This window comes from Schistocerca piceifrons, chromosome 5 (assembly GCF_021461385.2).
Source record: "Schistocerca piceifrons isolate TAMUIC-IGC-003096 chromosome 5, iqSchPice1.1, whole genome shotgun sequence".
Classification (NCBI taxonomy): domain Eukaryota; kingdom Metazoa; phylum Arthropoda; class Insecta; order Orthoptera; family Acrididae; genus Schistocerca; species Schistocerca piceifrons.
The window spans coordinates 520,091,827-520,114,538 of NC_060142.1; the positions used below are offsets into that span (position 1 = coordinate 520,091,827).

Genomic DNA, 22,712 nt, shown 5'->3' on the forward strand with positions numbered 1-22,712 from the left:
CTGTCGCTGTATGTTATTGCAGCCTTGTCAGTGGAAACTACGTGTTGATCCATCGTGCCTTCCAGGATGATGAGATTACTGAGAGAATGCCACAAAAACATTCCTCAGGCCATAATGCTTCCTCTTTCAGCATGGACCCTTCCAACAATTGTTGCAGGGTGCCTGCTTTCAGACATTTCACTCCCAATGTAACATAAATGTGATTCGTCTGAGAGTGTCACCTGCCACTACTCAGTGGATGTCCAGCCTTCATTGCTAATGAACAGAAGTCAACATGAGTGCATTCACCAGCACCAGCACCTGCTATGGAGGCACATATGCAACGACATAGCTGCTTGGTTCATCTGGGTGTTCAGTTGCATCTCAGCAGCCGTCGTTCACCTCTGTCATCCTGCTCCAACACAGTTGCCACAGTGCAGGTTTTGAATACCGCCATTTTGCCATGCATGATATACTTTAACTATGGTGGCATGCGAACAGTTTAAAACTAAGCTGTTTTGAAATTGCTTCCACCCTTGGCCCAGAAGCTAGCAATCATGCCCTTTTGAATATCAGATAAATGCTTCATTTCTGCATTACAGTAACTACTGCACTCTTTTCCGCATCCCTCAGACATGCTTTACGAGGGGCGTTTGAAAAGTCCGTGCAAAAATAAAAACTATGTACGTGTTTGGGGTAAACCTTTTTTATTTTTTGACAAAGTCTCCTTTTATACTTATACACTTCTTCCAACACTGTTCTAATTTATTGATCCCCTCGGAATAATAGGAATTGTCCAAGTCTGCAAAATAGGTATTAGTTGCTGCAATCACCTCCTTGTTTGAATAAAATCTTTGCCCCGCCAGTCATTTCTTCAAATTGGGGAACAAATAGTAGTCCGAGGGAGCCAAATCTGGAGCATGGGGGGGGGGGGGGGGATGTGAATTTTGTGACCACAACTGCTGAGGTGTGTTCTGGTGGATTGTTGTGATGGAAAAGGACTCTCTTGCGGTCCAGTTGCCAGCGTTTTTCTTGCAACTCGGTTTTCAAATGGTCCAATAACAATGAATAATATTCACCTGTAATAGTTTTATCCTTTTCCAGATGCGGATTATCGATTGCGAATCCCAAAAGACAGTCGTCATAACCTTTCTGGCCAAAGGAATGGTCTTTGCCTTTTTTTGGTGCAGATTCTCCCTTGGTAACCCATTGTTTAGATTATTGTTTGGTCTCAGGAATATAGTAATGTATCATGTTTCATCCATATTGATGATACAATGCGTAGAGTCCTGTGGATTCTTCCTGAACAGCTGCAAACCATCCTTGCAACACTTCACATGATTCCGTTTTTGGTTGAGTGTGAGCAATCGCGGAACCCATCTTGCAGATAGTTTTCTCATCTCCAAATGTTTATGCAAAATATTATGTACCCATTCATTTTAGATGCCCACATCACTAGTAATCTCACACGCCTTAACTCTTCTGTCATCCATCACCATATCATGGATTTTATCAATGATTTCTGGAGTCGTAACCTCCACAGGGCATCCAGAACATTCAGCATCACTTGTGCCTATATGTCCACTCCAAAAATTTTGAAACCACTTATAAACTCTTCTAATTGAGGGAGCAGAGTCACCATAATGTTTATCAAGCTTCTCTTTAGTCTCCTGAGGTGTTTCGCCTTTCATAAAGTAATGTTTAATCACCACATGAAATTCATTTTTGTCCATTTTTTGACAATCACTTGACTTCGGATTCACACGAATGCCAAACACAAAGAAATAGACCAATATGGCTTAAACTTGGTGTGCATTCTTTCCAAAGATGCTACTAACTAAACATGACCTTGATATGCGCTGATGCTGCCATCTCTTGGTCTTAGCATGGACTTTTCAAATGCCCCTCATATATACCTTCCATTGGTAGTGCTACCACCTGCAGTCTGTGAATTACTATTGCACATTGTCATTGAATATAGGCGGTGGTCTCATTAATTTGACTGGACCGTGTAGTACTTATAATCAACAGAATAGTGCTGCTTTTCTTCTCTCTCAATATTTTTTTTTTTTTTTGTCATCTTAATGGCATCTTATCATTTAACGCTATCAAATTACATGCAACATACCCATCTTTGTTAATCACGTATAAACAAAACTTATTAGTGACAATAAATAAGTATGGTGTCCTACAAGAAAATAAGATGCACCTGCTCAGTGTCACTAGCCTTTTTGTTCATTCAACCAGTGTATGAATAAGTAAGGATTTTATCTGAACTGCGAGTAACTTTTACTAATATGTAATCAAATACATAACAGAGAACAATTTAAATTTAGTCAATTTTGAGCCACTCCTAATGTCAAGAACCAAACAACTGTGCAAATAAATTAAAAAAAAAACTACTGTAATATGTTGTAAGCAAGCCCAGTAAGGAAAATTTTCTGTTTAATGGTTGAGTATTTCCCTTTTCAGGTTTTGGAAGAAGAAGCGACAAGTAAAGAGCCTATCCCTGATGCATTGCTTCCAAGTGTGATTGAATTCATACAGGAATTTCCTATTTATTTGCAAACTGTTGTTCAGTGTGCACGTAAAACAGAAATCGCTCTGTGGCCATATCTATTCTCAGCAGCTGGTAAACCTAAAGATTTATTTCAAGACTGTCTCATGAAGAAACATTTGGATACAGCTGCTTCATATTTAATTATTTTGCAAGTAAGTTTTAATTCAGAGTCTTGTTTATGATAGCATAGTTATTACACATTTCTGGCATTAATATTTGTTAATGATCTCTTTTAGAACCTAGAGCACTCATCCGTTAGCAGACAATATGCTACTCTTCTGCTGAATGCTGCACTAGACAGCTGCAGATGGGAACTCTCCAAAGATCTGGTTCGCTTCCTGAGAGCAATTGGTAAGATATTTCAGAGTTCAGAAACAGTACTAGATATCAATCATATGGGTTTGTTGTGAAAGTGTGATGCAAAAAGTTTTTTTCCTGATAGCGAAAATAAGAATTTATGTTTTGAAACCCTTTTATTTTGAAATGCAATCTCCTTTTTATATCAACACACCACATCATTGAAGTTCCAGTGACATTAATACATTTCTGTTGTGTTCCTCTGGAAGTGTTGCAAAACTCATCTTGTTGTTGACGGGATGTTAAACATTAATCTCCTCCTCCTCCTCATTGTTGACTGGTGAGATAATGTGACATGATTTATCATTGGCTATGGAAGTGCATCACACATTGCAGTCTTGATTTCAGTGCTTTGGAAGCAATTTTGTGTGTTTGGTGCAATTTTTTTTATACTTTTGCAATATGCACATATACAGTGTAAGTGTAGCTGGGCATCAAAAATCTATCCAAAATGTGTTGTTTTTTGCTGGGTTTCATTTCCTAAAGTGCTGGAAGATCTATATCAGTGTATAAAACCTTCAAAGGATTGGTAAGTTTTACATCTCTTAGGGAAAGTATATTGCCACATAACTTGGAAAAAAGTACTTTCATCAGGGGTGTAGTGTATTTTCACCTGAGAAGAACTTTTTTTTTAATGTATATACGCCCTAGCAGAGAATTACGGAAAGCGCATCATAATCTTGGTGCATCAGATGAAGGATGAGAGTTAATGAACAGGACTTTCCCTTATTCCTCTGCTACTAGCATTCCTCATACAAAGTGCCAAATTGCAGTGCACATACAGATTTATTAAATTGCTGCTATTGAAATGCTTTCAGTGTGCCCGCATCTCGTGGTCGTGCGGTAGCGTTCTCGCTTCCCACGCCCGGGTTCGATTCCTGGTGGGGTCAGGGATTTTCTCTGCCTCGTGATGGCTGGGTGTTGTGTGCTGTCCTTAGGTTAGTTAGGTTTAAGTAGTTCTAAGTTCTAGGGGACTGATGACCATAGATGTTAAGTCCCATAGTGCTCAGAGCCATTTTTGCTTTCAGTGTAGTCCAACTATCTGATAAATACATTCTCTTTCACTTAAGACAAAATATGGTGACGTTATACATGAAACAGATTATTTCAATAGACAAATCATTCGTACCACTCTGGAGGTGTAGTATAATATCAAACATACTGTATACAGCTTGTGAAAGCATTTGCCAATTTTACAAGAGATGATTGGATGGAGATGAGGATGGTCTTCCCTGGCAAAAGTATTGAAATCACTGAGTTTCATTTGGCATTGACTACAGAAATGAACTGAATCGATGAACCATCTTGGGATTGTGACTCAGATGAAAAATGTGGGGCAGGGTGGATAGATAACTACATGTCATTTGGCAAATACTGGCAAGCAGAAAGTGTAACAGGTGTTACTGTGTGAGGTAGCATAGGATCCAAGAACAGATTTGTCATGAAAGTAGACCTCCAGTTCTGGGCAAAGTCAATTGTGGGTGGTTACCACAGCCAAAAGAACTTTGCTAATTTTGAAAAGTGGTTTGTCGGTATAGTTTTTCCAAATACTCATCCCAGCTCTGTAATTCTGATGTGTAATGCATCAAACCATAGCAGGCAGGACAGCAGGATGCCTACCAAATATGATCTGAGGATTACGATGTTAGAGTGGTTGCGAGACAATAAAATAGACTGTGACAACTCAGTGAGGAAGGCCAAACTATTAGCTAAAATAAAGGCTAACAAACTGGCCGAGAAGGTATATGTCACGGATAAAATCACTGAAAGTGGAGGCCGCAAATAGTCCGTTTCCTGCTGTGCGACTGGGCTAAAATAAAACCAATTTCAGAGAGCACAATGCCATGCTGAAATGTGAAAGGAAAGAGTTCAGAGTCTTGCTAATGCTGCTTTCCTATCAGTTACTGCACAGGACTGAGAAGTTTACTGAAGGAAAGTGAAGCAGCTGGAACAGGAGTATTGGTCACGAAATGGGTTAATGGGAAGTGGCTGTCGCTGAAGTTGTCATCAATGCCATGCCCTCAAGTGGTGATGGTCATGATGATGATCTCGAATCAAACACAGACGATAGCAGTGATCTTGAGCAAACACCATTGTGACAGTTATTTCAGGCATGGTTAATTATTTATTCCAGTCATTACTGCTGTGCTGTGCTGTATAAATTTGATGTTTCTTCAGATTCTGAAAATTGGGTTTTGGTATTTGATTCTTAGTGTCACAAGTGTTATGTTCCTCTACTTTCATTTTTCATTATTTTTGATAAATAAATAATAACTAAGTTGTTGTAAAAGCTCTTGTGCTTCAGTATATCACAACATATTAAATGATTTACAATCCGATTCACATATCACTCAAGCAGGCAGTCCTTCTGATAGTGTTGTCTCTGTTTTCGTGTAAGCACAAAATGTGGGTAATGGTGCACTCTTACCCCCCCCCCTCCCCCCCTCCCCCCCTCCCCCCCCCCCTCCCCCCTGTGACCTAATGCAATGGCAAGGCATGCCTCCTGTCATTCCTGAAAACTGCTGCACAGATCTGCAACTTGCTGTGGACAAGCTGTAGCTTTAAAATCTCTTTATCTTGTTCATGGGCTGTATCTTTAACCTTCTTCTTATGATCCTCCTGATTCTTTATTGTAGCATCCCGTTAGTCCTGATCATTTCAGTTCTTTCACCACTCTTTTATTTTCAGTTAATATATCCGTGATTCACTTCTTTCTTTAACTTTGCTTTCTTTCTATCTCTTTCTGATGACTTCATGTTAATTTTTCTAGTAATCACTCGCCATGTTGCATTATGACAGCTTTCTGACTTTTTGCAAGGTCTTCCTTATATTTTAGCAGACTGTTTTAGCTTCCTTTTTATTTCTACTGACATTACTTCTGTTGGTGGTTTCTGTTCTTTTACTTTCTTCCTTCCTCCCATAGATGTCGATATGGTGTACTAAAATTTTCTGCCCTTAGCTTGTCATCAAAGGTTTTTTTTCTCTCATGTTAATGATATCTGAAAACTCCAAGTTCAACTTGCACAACTGATTTTGGCATGATTCATCCTCATGGATGGAACTAAAACTAAGTTTCCATTGGGCTGTCATCAATCATTGGTTACTATTTGTTTAGCCTTCATACTGGGTGCACAGGAGAACTGGCACATTTAATGCTTGCTGGAAGTAACACTACTGATTTGTTTTTGATGCCATTACATTCAAAATTAATCACCACACACCTTACGACATTTATCCCCATTGGAGGCAAGACAATTGATTCCTGTTTCATAGAAAACAGTTGGTTGGTGACGGATTCACAACCATGCCCACTCTTGCACTTCGTCTGACAGAAACCGACGTCTATGCATGTCTTTCTTCAGGTTGTCAACAATGTGAAAACCATAAAGTGCGAACCTTCTGGGTTGTACAAACGATGCTGCAGTGTTTCCCAACCAAATCGCTGAAGCGTAGCCTTTGTCTGATTGGCAGGTGTTATAGTGCAGCTTTGTCTGCAGGGGCCCTCTGATTGTTGAGTTCCTTGAGTGCGGAAGCACAATCAATGCACGGCGCTATGAAGACACTTTCCTGAAACTGCAATGAACCTAAAGTCAAAACGCGTAGAAATGATGTCAGATAGAATCATCCAGTCGCCGAATAACTCCTGCCCCCACACCACCAATTAGACAAAGGCTACACTCCAGCAGTTTGGTTGGGAAACAATGCAGCATCTTCTGTACAGCCTGGATCATTCATCGTGTGATTTTCATATCGTTTGTGACCTGAAGAAAGAAAGATGTGTGGATGTCGGTTTCAGACAAACAAGACTGCCCCTTATGTTTGGTAAGTGAATATATAAAAAGCATTTTGATTGCCCCTTACATTTGATAAGAGAATATATAAAAAGCATTTTAAGTTTGACAACCCATCTGGAACCCAAACTGTTACATGCTAAGTGAATTGTTCCTTCTTGAATGTTAGGCTTTTTTTGTAAAGAGGTCAATCTGGAGAAATTCTCTGAACCAGTGATGCATTATGTATATCAATAAGGAAATTACTTATTAAGTTAGACAACTCTTCAAAATTTTGAGATTCCAACTGTACCATATGAGCTCCCATTTTTTAGAACTTTTATACGGTAATTTCATTTATTTCAGTGAGGGATATTGGTGCTACTTCTAGTTAATTACATTTTTATGGAATGACATTTTTCGTATATTCTATTGTTTCTTCAACTGAACCATTTAATCATTTTTTCACTCTTGCTTGTAGAAAGTTATTGTTAAAAATACTTGTGCCTTGTAAATTATCACTCACAGCATTGTCATTGGTGGTGGTGGATACTGATAGTAATAGGTGGAGTATGAATAGTAGTAAAGAAATCCTGCCTTATGCAAAATGTCATGTCTTGCATAAGTTGGAATTTCTCTCTAATTTTTCATAGCAAGCACAGAAAGTAGGAGGATCAGCAACATCAAAATACAATTATGAAGTGAATAGAATGGAGAGATTTTTGAGGTGGCATTGTCCTACTCCAGTTCCAGGAGGGCATGAGTTTAAATCTTGGGAGATGGTATGTAGAAATTTGGGATTGCAGAGCAGGAGGATTTTAAGGGTGCAGCAGTGGTAGTGCAAGCAGGCTTGGGCCCTTACTTATATGGCTTTAGAGCACTATGTAAGCGAGGACTATGGACTGATGTAACTTGAACAGGTCGAGGTCATTGCAGGATAGGCTGCAACTGGAGATGGGTAATTTGATCATCAGATTTTTATTTTATTTTATTTCTAAGGGGAGGGGGGAGGCCAAGAGTATGTGAGACTGAATACTGATTTAGAAATAGGGAGACATTTCTGTATTGGCACAAACAAATGGAAGAAGCACGGACCCAAAGTGGATTATAAAGAACAGGTAAAATATCTTACAGACTCATAAAAGACAAAAGCAAATGCACTGTAGTAAGGGGGAGAGGGAGGAGGGGAGGAGTGGCTGGATAAGAGTGGAGATATGGCAGAAGGTGCATGCTTGATTATGGGAATGGGGAGGTGCTCTTAAGGTACAAGGTGTGAAAATATACGTGGGGCCTAGGTAGGACCAGGTCAACATACAAAAATACATGTGAGTGAAGGAAGATGATGGGATCATTTTAAGGTCCAAGTGTGGTTATATCAAAATTGAAGCTTTATTATATCAGTGTGGAGAATGTGGGACCCAGGTCACTGCACCTAACATCATCATGGGCACAACATGTTACTTACAGGATAGTTAACATTCAGAACACACAGAAGGCAAAGTATCCACATTCAGTCTCAAATTGTGGTTTTTATTAAAATGCACATAGCATTTTGAGCCCTGAAGGCTCATCATTAGGCTCTTAGTGTAATTATATTGTCATTCTTTGTGCATAGCAGTTCTTTTTAGTCCTATTACACACATTCATCTTAATTTGCTAATAGAATTAGGAGTTAAAACTAGCTAGAAAATTGCTTACAAGTTGTAGTATCTGTTTTACAAACAAAGATAAATAGGGTTGTAAAACACATTATTAGGAAGCTACTCTAGTTTTCATACATACATCAACATTTTCAAGTCTTGGGTATGCTACAAAAATGTAAACGTGCCAAGTGTTAGCTACATACCTCTCCCTGTCCCTCAGGATGTGGCTATGGGTAAGGAAGGTTAAAGCCTTCTGTTTCGTTGTTTTGAGTTGAGAAATGACCTGTGTGCTGTATACAGTTAGATTTTGGTCTTTTTAGGGAAAAAATTTAATAAAATTACTGCGAAAAGTTGTTGTTGAGTTTAATTTACTCATACTAAATGTACCCAGAAAATTTTATTTTTTGAAAAGTTATGTAAAGTTTTTTTATTGATCGATTGGGGAGAAGAGAAGTTTGTGGCACAACTTGACCAGAAGAAGGGATCGGTTGGTAGGACATGTTTTGAGGCATCAAGGGATCACAAATTTAGCATTGGAGGGCAGTGTGGAGGGTAAAAATCGTAGAGGGAGACCAAGAGATCAGTACACTAAGCAGATTCAGAAGGATGTAGGTTGCAGTAGGTACTGGGAGATAGGTTGCAGTAGGTACTGGGAGATGAAGAAGCTTGCACAGGATAGAGTAGCATGGAGAGCTGCATCAAACCAGTCTCAGGACTGAAGACCACAACAACAACAACAACAACAACAACAGTTTCTTTCCTTAAGTTTTTGACTGAAGTACTGTGAGGGTGTTGAGTGTGGCATTTAGTTTGTGTCTGTCCTGGTGTAGTTAGTTAATTCTGTGTGTTATATGTAGTGGTTGAGACTGAAAACGCCAGCATGCTCTTTGTAATGTATTTGGAAACTACTTTTTTATGTTTGTCTTTTTCTGGGGAGGGGGGCAGGGGGGCACCTAGGTAAGATTAGTCATCACCAAGTTTTTGTTTGTCAGTAAAGGACTGTTTTACATTCGTATTCTTAAATAGTTGCCAGTTTGTTTGTAGATCTGTGCTTTGATTGCATTCCGTTAGATAAACTTTCAGCTGATTGTTTCTGCTTACAAAAACACTTTTTTGAGTCTAATACCCTTGTACTGTGGGGTTACAACAGCCTCAGTAGAACAAACGACATCAGTTGTGTGGAAGCTAGAGGAGGAGTAACAATTTCTGTAGATGATTCATATCAGTCCTTGCCTCACACTCTCAGTACCAACTATCAAGCAGTTACTGTAACTGTGTATGTCCATCATAGGATAGCTCATTGTTCAGTCTCTGTGTCTTCTCATGAACCATTAGACCAAGAAGCTCTAACTCATCTTTCAATATAACTCCCATGTCTTCCTCCTTTATGGAGATTTTAATGTAAAACATGCTCTGAGGCTTCATTACACTCATTGTAATTCTGCCCAACCTGGGTCACTATTCCCCATCCAACTTTCCATCGTGCTATGCATGAGCAACAGTGAAACATTGACAGCAATATCATGTAAGTTGCAATTCATATGTAACAACAGCAACTAATACATAAATAAAAGATTGCAATCGTTATTCAGTCCAATTCTCAAACTTTCACTTGTCCTGTGATCTAGTGACATCTGTTCATACATTCTTCACCATTGGTCTTTCAGAGTAATTTATTCTCACAACAGTAGTTACAGTGAGTTTAATATGATTTATTAAATTTGCTAGACATTTCAGTCTGGATTAATTTTCCTTTTCGTTTCACCTGAATGTCATCATCGTCTTCTAAAGCTGATTAAAAGTTGGTAACAATTTTCTCCTGTATTCTGATGCTGTATAGCGACCGAATTTGTCATTTGCAACCCACTTTGTTGAATCATTAGTTTCTGATAACCCAATAGAAAATTGACTTGGGTTCATAATCGAGTAATGACTTTTGAAAGAGAAGATTTTTGCCCAGATTTTTATTGCGAACCTGTTCAGATACAACAAAAATTTGTAAGTTGATGGAATTTAATATTATTTCCTCCTATTTTTCACAAAATTGTCAATTTTTTAAGCAGAGCATTAGTTCGTTATAGTGGCTAGTTCCTAGTTTCTCGTGTATCCCTTGTCCTAGCACCATGGGTCAAATGTCACAAGACTGTTCGAGCAAGGCTGTTACTGTATCATGCGCTTCAACATATCGTGAAATTTCAAGCCTATATTCAAACACAAGTATTGTTTGATATACCCTGCTCTTCTGGATTGTTCAAAGTAAATTTGTATGAAACCTCAGTAGCCAAAGCCTCATCTTTAAATGTAGGAGACACTAGATAAATCTCTGAATATAGAATGACGCCATATTTTTCGAATGATGAATTTTGGAAACAAAACTCGGCTTGTAAGTGGGTAAACATGGTATGGTCATTCTCTGCCATCAATCTCTTGAGAGAGCTATTTACTCCCTTTTGACCATTTCCTGATGTGGATACATTTGACTGACTTAGCAGTGTTCAAAATAAAGCCACTGAAACGGATGCTCAGAAAAGCCAGAACGATATTATACAACCAGCTGCCTGTATTTGAACACTGAGACAATGTCCAGAAAGTTTTTGTATGTCCATGTGTCTGATTGGAAGTTTAAGGGAATTTGGCCATACACTTATGTAGTGAAATGGGAAGACCTACAGCTGTCCCTACAATGTTATTTACTATATGACAACCAGTTTTGGTGCTTCAGAACACCATCTTCAGGCCTTAATTGATGCTGAGGGGACTAACTCCAATCGTATGCATGATTCATCAGTGGCTAACACCTGTGAACTGGGTTTCATAGAGTACCTGTAACACCGATTTTGTCTCTCAAACCACACCCAACATCACTGTTACAGGTAGCTTGTGAAAAATGGTTCATAGATGTTGGCCACTGATGAATCGTGTATATGAGTGGACTTAACTCCCTCAGTGTCAGTCAAGGCCTGCAGATGGTCTACTGAAGCACTGAAACTGGTAGCCATTTAATAAATAGCATCGTAAGGATGGCTGTATGTGTTCCATTTTATTACATTATGTCCAGGAAGGTGGATCACATCATGAATGTTCTCCACCAAGCCACTGGTGCATTTATTCTTAAGTATTCTGAACTACAGTGACTGCCTGTACACTTGGGGAGTGGGGATTGCCACCCTGAAATTGGGGACAGGTGATGGTTCTCTAGAAATTTCAGTAGAGACCAACTGCTGCAAATTTCGTTTCCTTCTAGGTAGTGGCAACCAAATGCCACTGAATAATTAAGTAAAGCAAGAAGTGATTGTGACAAGAATGCCTGTTCTCAATAAATCATTCCACCAGCCCATCAGGAGAATTTTAGAAAAGTGTATTAGGTGTTCCCTTAATGCTGTAATGAGGAATGGGTTTCCATAGCCAGACCATCAAAGGAGACAAGGCAGAGTATTTTGCTCGAAATATTGCCACTGCCAGCCATGAACCAGCTTTCTGGCATCATTGAACTAAAACTGAGAGGAGTGTCTGGGACTTCAGTTTTAGCAAAGCTGAAGTCAAAATTACCCTTTTTTAAATGTGGGAGATGGATTTGGCATTATCTGTGGCATGTCACACACTTCTCCTCATGCAGAAACATCAAATTTGCCTTGGTACTTATTACAGTGTTGCCCTCACTATGTGGGGAAGTCCTGGGAACATATATTCTCCTGCTGTTTTTTTGTGGATTATGGCATCCTGGTACCCCTCTAATGTAGGTTCAGTAGATATCATTCCACTGTTGGTAACCTGATCTTGCTCTAATTGGCAATATGACTAGCTTTCCTGTGCCAAAATCATCCAATACATATTTTCTTCGACAAGTTTTTTGATAGTACTGGGAGGCATAATATCTGTTTAGTCACAGTGATTCCTCCCTGTTTATGGTATTTTTCTCCCTGCATTATTTTGAATATTAGTTTGATAATATCTAATTAAATTATTTAGTATAAGAGAGCAGTTTCCCCCAACATACGGTTTTGAGTGTATCCATGTTTTTAACACTATTCTACACTCCTGGAAATTGAAATAAGAACACCGTGAATTCATTGTCCCAGGAAGGGGAAACTTTATTGACACATTCCTGGGGTCAGATACATCACATGATCACACTGACAGAACCACAGGCACATAGACACAGGCAACAGAGCATGCACAATGTCGGCACTAGTACAGTGTATATCCACCTTTCGCAGCAATGCAGGCTGCTATTCTCCCATGGAGACGATCGTAGAGATGCTGGATGTAGTCCTGTGGAACGGCTTGCCATGCCATTTCCACCTGGCGCCTCAGTTGGACCAGCATTCGTGCTGGACGTGCAGACCGCGTGAGACGACGCTTCATCCAGTCCCAAACATGCTCAATGGGGGACAGATCCGGAGATCTTGCTGGCCAGGGTAGTTGACTTACACCTTCTAGAGCACGTTGGGTGGCACGGGATACATGCGGACGTGCATTGTCCTGTTGGAACAGCAAGTTCCCTTGCCGGTCTAGGAATGGTAGAACGATGGGTTCGATGACGGTTTGGATGTACCGTGCACTATTCAGTGTCCCCTCGACGATCACCAGTGGTGTACGGCCAGTGTAGGAGATCGCTCCCCACACCATGATGCCGGGTGTTGGCCCTGTGTGCCTCGGTCGTATGCAGTCCTGATTGTGGCGCTCACCTGCACGGCGCCAAACACGCATACGACCATCATTGGCACCAAGGCAGAAGCGACTCTCATCGCTGAAGACGACACGTCTCCATTTGTCCCTCCATTCACGCCAGTCGCGACACCACTGGAGGCGGGCTGCACGATGTTGGGGCGTGAGCGGAAGACGGCCTAACGGTGTGCGGGACCGTAGCCCAGCTTCATGGAGGCGGTTGCGAATGGTCTTCGCCGATACCCCAGGAGCAACAGTGTCCCTAATTTGCTGGGAATTGGCGGTGCGGTCCCCTACGGCACTGCGTAGGATCCTACGGTCTTGGCGTGCATCCGTGCATCGCTGCGGTCCGGTCCCAGGTCGACGGGCACGTGTACCTTCCGCCGACCACTGGCGACAACTTCGATGTACTGTGGAGACCTCACGCCCCACGTGTTGAGCAATTCGGCGGTACGTCCACCCGGCCTCCCGCATGCCCACTATACGCCCTCGCTCAAAGTCCGTCAACTGCACATACGGTTCACGTCCACGCTGTCGCAGCATGCTACCAGTGTTAAAGACTGCGATGGAGCTCCGTATGCCACGGCAAACTGGCTGACACTGACGGCGGCGGTGCACAAATGCTGCGCAGCTAGCGCCATTCGACGGCCAACACCGCGGTTCCTGGTGTGTCCGCTGTGCCGTGCGTGTGATCATTGCTTGTACAGCCCTCTCGCAGTGTCCGGAGCAAGTATGGTGGGTCTGACACACCGGTGTCAATGTGTTCTTTTTTCCATTTCCAGGAGTGTATTTTGAGGAGGACAGGTTGCATGTTATGTCACAGTGTAGTCCATTTTGCTTATGGCCACAGTTTGCTGATGGCCATTCGTCCTCGTGAGCAGCTGGTTGATAGTTGTACCAGCTGAACAATGATTGCAGCAGAGCTGGTATATGACATGAGTGCTATCACAGGTGGCTCGGCCTTTGATGGGGTAGGATAAGCCACTGACAGGAATGGAATAAGAAGTGCTGGGTAGGTGGATTGGACACTTCTTGTACCTTAATGTTTCACCCAGGTATAAGCCCTGTGGCAAGGGGCTGTGGTTGGGAGTGGCATAGGGATGGGCTAGAATGTTGTGGTTGGGTGGGCAATGGAACATCACTTTAGGAGGAGTGTAAAGGATCTTTCATAGTATGTCCTTAATTTCAGGGTATGAGGATAGATAATCAAAACCCTGATGAAGGATGTGGTCAGTTGGTCAGTTGATGCAACCTGGAATGGTATTGGGTGACAAAGGGGGCGCTTGTCTGCAGCTGCCTCTTGAGGATGGTGGGAAGAGTAGAGGTGTGTGGGGATATGGCAAAGGAAATCTGCCTGCGGACAAGGTCTGGGGATTCTCTCTCTTTGTAAAGGCCTTTGTGAGACCTTCAGCATACTGGGAAAGGGAGTTCTTGTCACTACAGGTACACTGTCCCATTTTTTTGTCATGCTATATTGGAGGGATTTTTTGGTGTGTAAGTGTTGACAGCTGCCGAAGTGCAGGTGCTGTTGGTGGTTGGTGGATTTAATGTGGACAAAGATATGGATAGAGCCATCAAAGAGGATGAGACAACATCCATCAAGTGGCATGCTGGATTGAGGAAGACCCAGTGAAGTGAATGGGAGAGAATGTGTTGAGATTGTGAAGGAATGAGGACAGGATGTCCTGGCCCTGTGTCCACATCATGAGCATACCATCAATGGACATGAACCAGACCAGGGGTTTGGGTTTTTTGGGGCCAAGAAAGTTTCTTTTAGACGGCCCATAAATAGGTGTGTTGCCCACCTAACCTCCACAACATCCTAGTCCATCTGTATGGCAACTCCCAACCCCAACCACTTGCCAAAGGGATCATATCCCTGTGGAAGACCGAGATGCAAGACATGCCAAATCCAGCCATCCAGCACTTCCTATTCCATTCCTGTCACTGGCTTATTTTACCTCATCAGAGGCGTGTCCAAGTGTGAAAGCAGCCTTGTTATACACCAGCTCTGCCGCAAACATTGTTCAGCCTTTTATTTTGGTATGACTACAAATTAGGTGCCACGAGAATGAATGGCCACCACCAAACTGTGGCCAAGAGCAAAGTGGACTATACTGTGGCACAACATGCAGCTGTACATAACGTACTTGATTTCAATGACTGCTTCACAACCCAGGCTATCAGGATCCTCCCCTCCACAACCAGGTTTTCTGAACTGTGCTGATGGGAGTTATCCTTACAACACATTCTTCGCTTCTGAAACCATCTCAGCCTCAACTTCTGGTAACTTACTGTCGCCGCACTCTGCACAAAACTGTTTCCGGCCCTTCTATCCTGTCACCTCCTCACGATTTGCCTCCCCTAACCCTCATTGTGTGCTGCTCTCTGCTGGTGGATTCTCCAGTATTTTCCCCTTCTCTGCTCCTCTCCTTTCCATTCCCCATTTTTCCCCATCCTCTCTCTGCCACACAGCTTCTCGACACTGCACCTTTCAGCCCTGTCCTGCCACGTCTAGTCTCTGCATTGTCCACCAGGCATTGCTTATTCCTCTCCTCACATCTGTATCCTGCTATCCCTCACCCTTCCCAGCTGTTTCAGGTTGTTGCTCCTGTTAAACACATTTCTGTTGCAGTCTGGCTGAAATGGCCAGAGTTAGCAGTCGCTCGCTCAAGCGCACGCGTGTGCGTAAGTGTGTGTGTGTGTGTGTGTGTGTGTGTGTGTGTGTGTGTGTGTGTGTGTGTGTGTGTGTGTGTGTGTGAGAGAGAGAGAGAGAGAGAGAGAGAGAGAGAGGTGTTCTTGTTTGTGTGAATGTGTGTGCATTTCTCTTTTCTGAAGAGGACTTTGGTCAAAAGGTTATATGTAACAGTCCTTTCATTGTGCATGTCTGCAACTCAAAGTGCAATCTTTACAGTGAGTAGCAATCTTTCCTCCTCATAATTTTGTTGATATTGCAACCTGGACTTTCCATTTTTTGATCATTTTTTTTAAATATTGAAGCTGTAAATAGTCTATGGAACTTTGTACAGTGCTCCTTTTGGATTATTTTTCAATTTTTGTACTTCGTCTAGCCTTCCAGATCTCACACATCAGTTGCAACTAACATTTAAGAATGTAGAGTAGTGGCCAGAAACAACTGGTTGTAAATTGTAAAGTATGAATCCAGCATTAGAGGGACCATCCCAAAAAATGCTGAGGCTGATCAGGGTAAGGCAACATATTAGGCTTGCAATCCTTTAAAAGTTAGTTACACACAGCTGAATTCACTTTCATTGTATCCTGCCCTTCTCACCTGATGAGGGATGCAGGGTGATTTCTCTCCAACCAATTACTTTCTTTTTGCTGCGTAACATAAAGGAATAAGTGGTTTGCAAAATTGTCAGTTTTTGCATGGTTTGTAAGTGTGATATTTTGTAGCTTTATTTTATTGTAGTCTCATTGTTAACATTAGCAATACCGACATATTTTCCATAAATTATATTAAGAGATTCGAAGAAGAACTTTGTACCTACCCACAAAAAAAAACTTTAAAAAATCATATTTTGTTAAATGTGCTTAACTTTTATTACTAACAACCTTTTAAATAGGTACTGATGTAAAAGTGGGGTACAGAACCTGAAAATATCTGCATTTTCAACTTCTCGTGGCATAATGAATAGTCCATTAAATTTCGAGGATGCAGCCGTGCAAACAGAGTTTCCTCCACTGATATTTCGGCCGCGTATCGTCCGGCCATCCTCAGGTGCCAAACATGGCCTTATATGCGGGTCACAGATGCTAGTCATTGGTAAAGAAATATGTTTACACATGCGTCGCCTGTGTGGCGAAGGCATACAGACATTAGATTAGCGTATCAATGTATGTTCGGCGGCAGTGATACCACAATGACTTCTCTGCAGTTTAATTACACCAATAGCTGGATTCCATGCTTTGTTGAAATTAAAACCATTATCTCTGCTTATTAATTTATTAGCTAATCTAATCTCTATATCTTCCTTGAAGACAGATTCCCAAAAGGAAGAGGTGGATGTTAAAATCTTCACATCACTGTAATTCATGAAATGCAATGTATTAATACAATGTTCAGCCACAGCTGTCTTGTCTGGCTGTGATAAGCATGTGTATCTTCAATGCTCCACACATCTCTCATGAATGGTGTTTGACCTATCACAATTTTTGCAAGGAATCTGATACACACTCACTTTACGAAGCAGTAAATCGTCCTTTACAGAGCCGAATAAAGCTGCAATCTTTGTGGGGGGCCAGAAGATCACCTTAACACAGTGTTTCTCAAGAATATGACCTATCTTAGATGCAAGAGCACCCACGTAGGTCCAAAACGCACTTGATCTGAAGGAATTACTATCTTCTTCCCCATCACATACCTGCATTCTAGGATTTGCATTGACTCCTCTATGAATTTGTTGCGGAGAAAATCCATTCTCTTTTAAAATGCCTTTGAGGTATGTGAGCTCTTCTTGCAAATTATCTTTATCGGGTATACAGTGTGCCCTATGCACTAAGGTATTAAGGACACCTACGGTCTGTGAAGGGTGATGGCAGCTGCTGGCACATAGATATAGATTTGTGTATGTTGGTTTCCGATATACGGCATGTTCTAATGTGCCATCAACTTTACGGCAAACAGCAACATGCAAAAAGGGGAGGCAGCCATCTTTTTCTATTTCCATAGTAAATCGATACTAGCATGGATAGAATTCAAATTCTCAAGAAATTGAAATAATTCATCCACCCCATGCGGCCATACCACAAATGTGTCATCCACGTACCTCCAGAAGGCCGTTGGTTTAATACTTGCTGAGTCCAGTGCCTTGTCCTGGAAGTCTTCCATAAATAATATAGCTAGCAGAGGGGAGAGGGGACTTCCCATAACAAAACCATCAATCTGCTCATAAAATTCACCATTAAACTGAAAATAAGATGATAAAAGCACATGTTCAAATAAGGCCGTAATGGTCTAATCAAAATGTTGACCAATAAGAGATAAATAGTCCTTTAAAGGTACCTTGGTATATACTGATACCATGTCAAAATTAATAAGCACATCCATACTATTTAGCCTGACATTGGTAAGTCCCTGAATAAAATCCATAGAATTACGAATGTGGTGACTACATTTTCCTACCAATGGTTTTAATAAGGAAACTAAATATGTGGCAGAAAAATATGTTGGTGAACTAACAGTGCTCATTACAGGCCTCATCGACAAGTCCTCTAGTTGCTCATCCTTATCCATCTTGTGAAGTTTAGGAAGCCCATAAAATCTCGGTGCTACTGCACCTCGCACTTTTAAACTTCTTATGACTTCCTTCAGTAGTGATGAAGCATTCAGCAAGGCAGCAGTCCTTATTATCATTTGTTGGTAGGATCTTTGTTGATCTTCCGGTATGCACCAGAACTAAGTAGACCACATATCTTTTCCTTGGAGACTTACTGAGACGAAAGGACGGTAGCACTACCTTTATCAGTCCCTGGGATGACTGTGTCAGTATCCTCAAGCAGCTTTTGTATTGCACATCTTTCTTCCTTGGAGACATTACTTCTTTGTGGACGATGTTTTGTAATTGCTCGGCAGGTTTCACATCTGATTTCTTCAGCAGACTCCTCTAATAGTGGTCGGACAGCTTCTTCCATGCTGCTGAAGAAAGATGATATTGGCAAAGTCTTTGGAGTAGGGGCAAAATTTAGCCCTTTACTTAAGACAGATAACGTAAACGTAGCTTCATCCAGATCCTTACCTGTCAAATTTACGACATTTAATAAAAAGAGGTAATGGTTATAATTTGGACAGATCATGGAATCCAGCTCTTGGTGTAATGAAACTGCAGAGAAGTTGTCGTCATATCACCACCATTGAACATACATTGAAAAGTGAATTGAATGTCTGTAAACCTTTGCCACAGGTGGTGTATGTACAAGCATATTTCTTTACTGATGACCAGTATCTGTGACCCACATGCGCAGTACCACCGCGGTGGAGCATATAAGGCCGTGCTTGGCATCTTGTTGTTAATCTTGTGACTGACTCTGAGGATGGCCGGACAATACACGGCCAAAATACCAGCAGAGGAAATTACATTTGCGCGGCTGTGAGCCCTAAATTTAATGGACTGAAAATATCTTTTTACCACAATCTTTGCAGTGCTGACACATTTTCCATAATGTTTTCACTGAGTGGGGGGTTCTTCATGACCACCACAAAAAGTAAAAAAAAGTAAAAGCTTCATTAATTTTCATTCACAACAAACCTTTGAAAGTTATATAGATGTGTAAGAAGCATCCTGAACCTGAAAATATGAATATAATAATTGTTGTGTAACTCCGGCCGAACAGGCCATGAAGGCCCAATGGTACCTACGGTCGCTGTGTCATCCTCAGCCCTTAGGCATCACCTGATGTGGATACGGAAGTACATGTGGTCAGCACACTGCTCTCCAGGCCATTGTCAGTTTTCATGGCCGGTACTGCTACTTCTCAATAAAGTAACCCCTCAAGTGGCCTCACAAGGACTGAGTGCACCTCACCTGCCAACAGCACTTGGCAGACCTGAATGGTGACCCATCCAAGTGCTATCCAAGCCTGACAGCACTTAACATTCACTGCTAAGACGTACATTTTTGGGGTAACTTTTACTGAAAACTTTAAAACAGCTGTGGAATTTAAGAGAAGAAATCATTGAAAACAACAAATATTTTTTTTCAAAATTTTAAAATATAAAGTACCAGACTAGATTATGACATTGTCAAAGAGCGATCACTAAGAAACCCCACCCTCTCTCTTGGCACTGAGAGCTAAGTCTTTTTCTTTAATATATGGTTTGTATTTACAGATCCCAATGATGTTGAATCACCACGTGCCTCTTTTATTTTGCCGGCCAAGTATGGAGTTAATACTCAGACACCACCAATCAGTCCAAATGAGGAAGATTTATCTCTTGTTTTGGGCACTATGCAGGTATCTGTCTGTTTTCAGGGTTGGAGGTTTTCTAGAAATATTGGTTTATACTTCAGTGTTTTGGTGCCTAGTTAATGTTATGTATGGAAATGAAATTAACTTTCACTATGATAGCTAGAGCATCCACTGAGCATATGTTGATTTATTACTTATCTTGTAAATTCAGTCTGTTGTACTGTTTATAGCTGTATACTAGAATGGCATTAACATTTAAATTAAAAATCTATGTGAGCATTATGTTAAAATGTGCTTAGTATGACATTCCATAGATCACATACGTCAGCATGAGAGTTCGAACTCTCTGAAAAACTATTGAGTGTAATTTCCAATTTTAAAAACTGCATAATTTGGGTGTTTGCAAAAACTGAGATGCCAGCCATCTCAACTGCCACTGTTGGATCATTTTCTTCAACTGTGTTGGCAAATACTTGGTTTTCTTTGGTTAACAGTAGGATTTCAACCTCAAAATTAGTTATGAAATGTGATATAATTTAGTTATCACACTGATGACTGTTAGTGGTATAGTCACAGATATGGAAAATCCATGCAGATGTTTAGCTTGCACAACAATGATTGCATCTTCTAACCGTAAAATATGAAACCGAAGTAGGCAAGGCTTTTAAAGATAATAACAGAGAATAACTGCCATAAACATGACTTTAAAATTTTTGTAAACATTTTGACTTCAGTATTTACTTCTGTGTTTTCGGGAAGTTAGTGATAAAGTGTGACTCTCATGTGGAAAATACCATTCAAGTGTAGAGAAATGTCGATCTGAGCCAAATGTAAGTTCTCATTTTGTGTGCTGTAGCGATCATGAATATCATTTTTTTCTTTTTTTCTGTCTACTGTTCTACTGTTCTCACATATTACATTTATTTTGAAGAACATAAGAGTTTGCAAGGGCAACAGTCTGGATGATTGACTGATCTGGCCTTGTAACAATAACCAAAACGGCCTTGCTGTGCTGGTACTGCGAACGGCTGAAAGCAAGGGTAAACTACGGCCGTAATTTTTCCCGAGGGCATGCAGCTTTACTGTATAATTAAATGATGATGGCGTCCTCTTGGGTAAAATATTCCGGAGGTAAAATTGTCCCCCATTCGGATCTCCGGGTGGGGACTACTCAAGAGGATGTCGTTATCAGGAGAAAGAAAACTGACGTTCTACGGATCGGAGCGTGGAATGTCAGATCCCTTAATCGGGCAGGTAGGTTAGAAAATTTGAAAAGGGAAATCGATAGGTTAAAGTTAGATATAGTGGGAATTAGTGAAGTTCGGTGGCAGGAGGAACAAGACTTCTGGTCAGGTGACTACAGGGTTATAAACACAAAGTCAAATAGGGGTAATGCAGGAGTAGGTTTAATAATGAATAGGAAAATAGGAACGCGAGTAAGCTACTACAAACAGCATAGTGAACGCATTATTGTGGCCAAGATAGATACGAAGCCCACACCTACTACAGTAGTACAAGTTTATATGCCACCTAGCTCCGCAGATGACGAAAAAATTGAAGAAATGTATGATGAAATAAAAGAAATTATTCAGATAGTGAAGGGAGACGAAAATTTAATAGTCATGGGTGACTGGAATTCGAGTGTAGGAAAAGGGAGAGAAGAAAACGTAGTAGGTGAATATGGATTAGGGCTAAGAAATGAAAGAGGAAGCCGCCTGGTAGAGTTTTGCACAGAGCACAACTTAATCATAGCTAACACTTGGTTTAAGAATCATGATAGAAGGTTCTATACATGGAAGAACCCAGGAGATACTAAAAGGTATCAGATAGATTATATAATAGTAAGACAGAGATTTAGGAACCAGGTTTTAAATTGTAAGACATTTCCAGGGGCAGATGTGGACTCTGATCACAATCTGTTGGTTATGACCTGTAGATTAAAACTGAAGAAACTGCAAAAAGGTGGGAATTTAAGGAGATGGGACCTGGATAAACTGAAAGAACCAGAGGTTGTACAGAGTTTCAGGGAGAGCATCAGGGAACAATTGACAGGAATGGGGGAAAGAAATACAGTAGAAGAAGAATGGGTAGCTTTGAGGGATGAAGTAGTGAAGGCAGCAGAGGATCAAATAGGTAAAAAGAAGAGGGCTATTAGAAATCCTTGGGTAACAGAAGAAATATTGAATTTAATTGATGAAAGGAGAAAATATAAAAATGCAGTAAATGAAGCAGGCAAAAAGGAATACAAACGTCTCAAAAATGAGATCGACAGGAAGTGCAAAATGGCTAAGCAGGGATGGCTCGAGGACAAATGTAAGGATGTAGAGGCTTATCTCACTAGGGGTAAGATAGATACCGCCTACAGGAAAATTAAAGACACCTTTGGAGAAAAGAGAACCACTTGCATGAACATCAAGAGCTCAGATGGAAACCCAGTTCTAAGCAAAGAAGGGAAAGCAGAAAGGTGGAAGGAGTATATAGAGGGTCTATACAAGGGCGATGTACTTGAGGACAATATTATGGAAATGGAAGAGGATGTAGATGAAGATGAAATGGGAGATAGGATACTGCGTGAAGAGTTTGACAGAGCACTGAATGACCTGAGTCGAAACAAGGCCCCCGGAGTAGACAACATTCCATTGGAACTACTGACAGCCTTGGGAGAGCCAGTCCTGACAAAACTCTACCATCTGGTGAGCAAGATGTATGAAACAGGCGAAATACCCTCAGACTTCAAGAAGAATATGATAATTCCAATCCCAAAGAAAGCAGGTGTTGACAGATGTGAGAATTACCGAACAATCA

The 22,712-nt window shown here is 41.0% G+C and overlaps 1 protein-coding gene across 2 annotated transcripts in view; it reads left to right on the forward strand.

Moving 5' to 3' along the window:
• The window catches only part of LOC124798690 (guanine nucleotide exchange factor subunit Rich), a 305,412-nt gene that overhangs the window by 196,597 nt on the left and 86,103 nt on the right, over nucleotides 1-22,712 (forward strand). For both annotated transcript variants that reach the window (XM_047262195.1, XM_047262196.1), the window contains 3 exons: nucleotides 2,452-2,691; nucleotides 2,776-2,890; nucleotides 19,828-19,952. In XM_047262195.1, coding sequence (XP_047118151.1) covers nucleotides 2,452-2,691; nucleotides 2,776-2,890; nucleotides 19,828-19,952 — 480 coding nt within the window. The remainder of the gene's footprint in view (nucleotides 1-2,451; nucleotides 2,692-2,775; nucleotides 2,891-19,827; nucleotides 19,953-22,712) is intronic.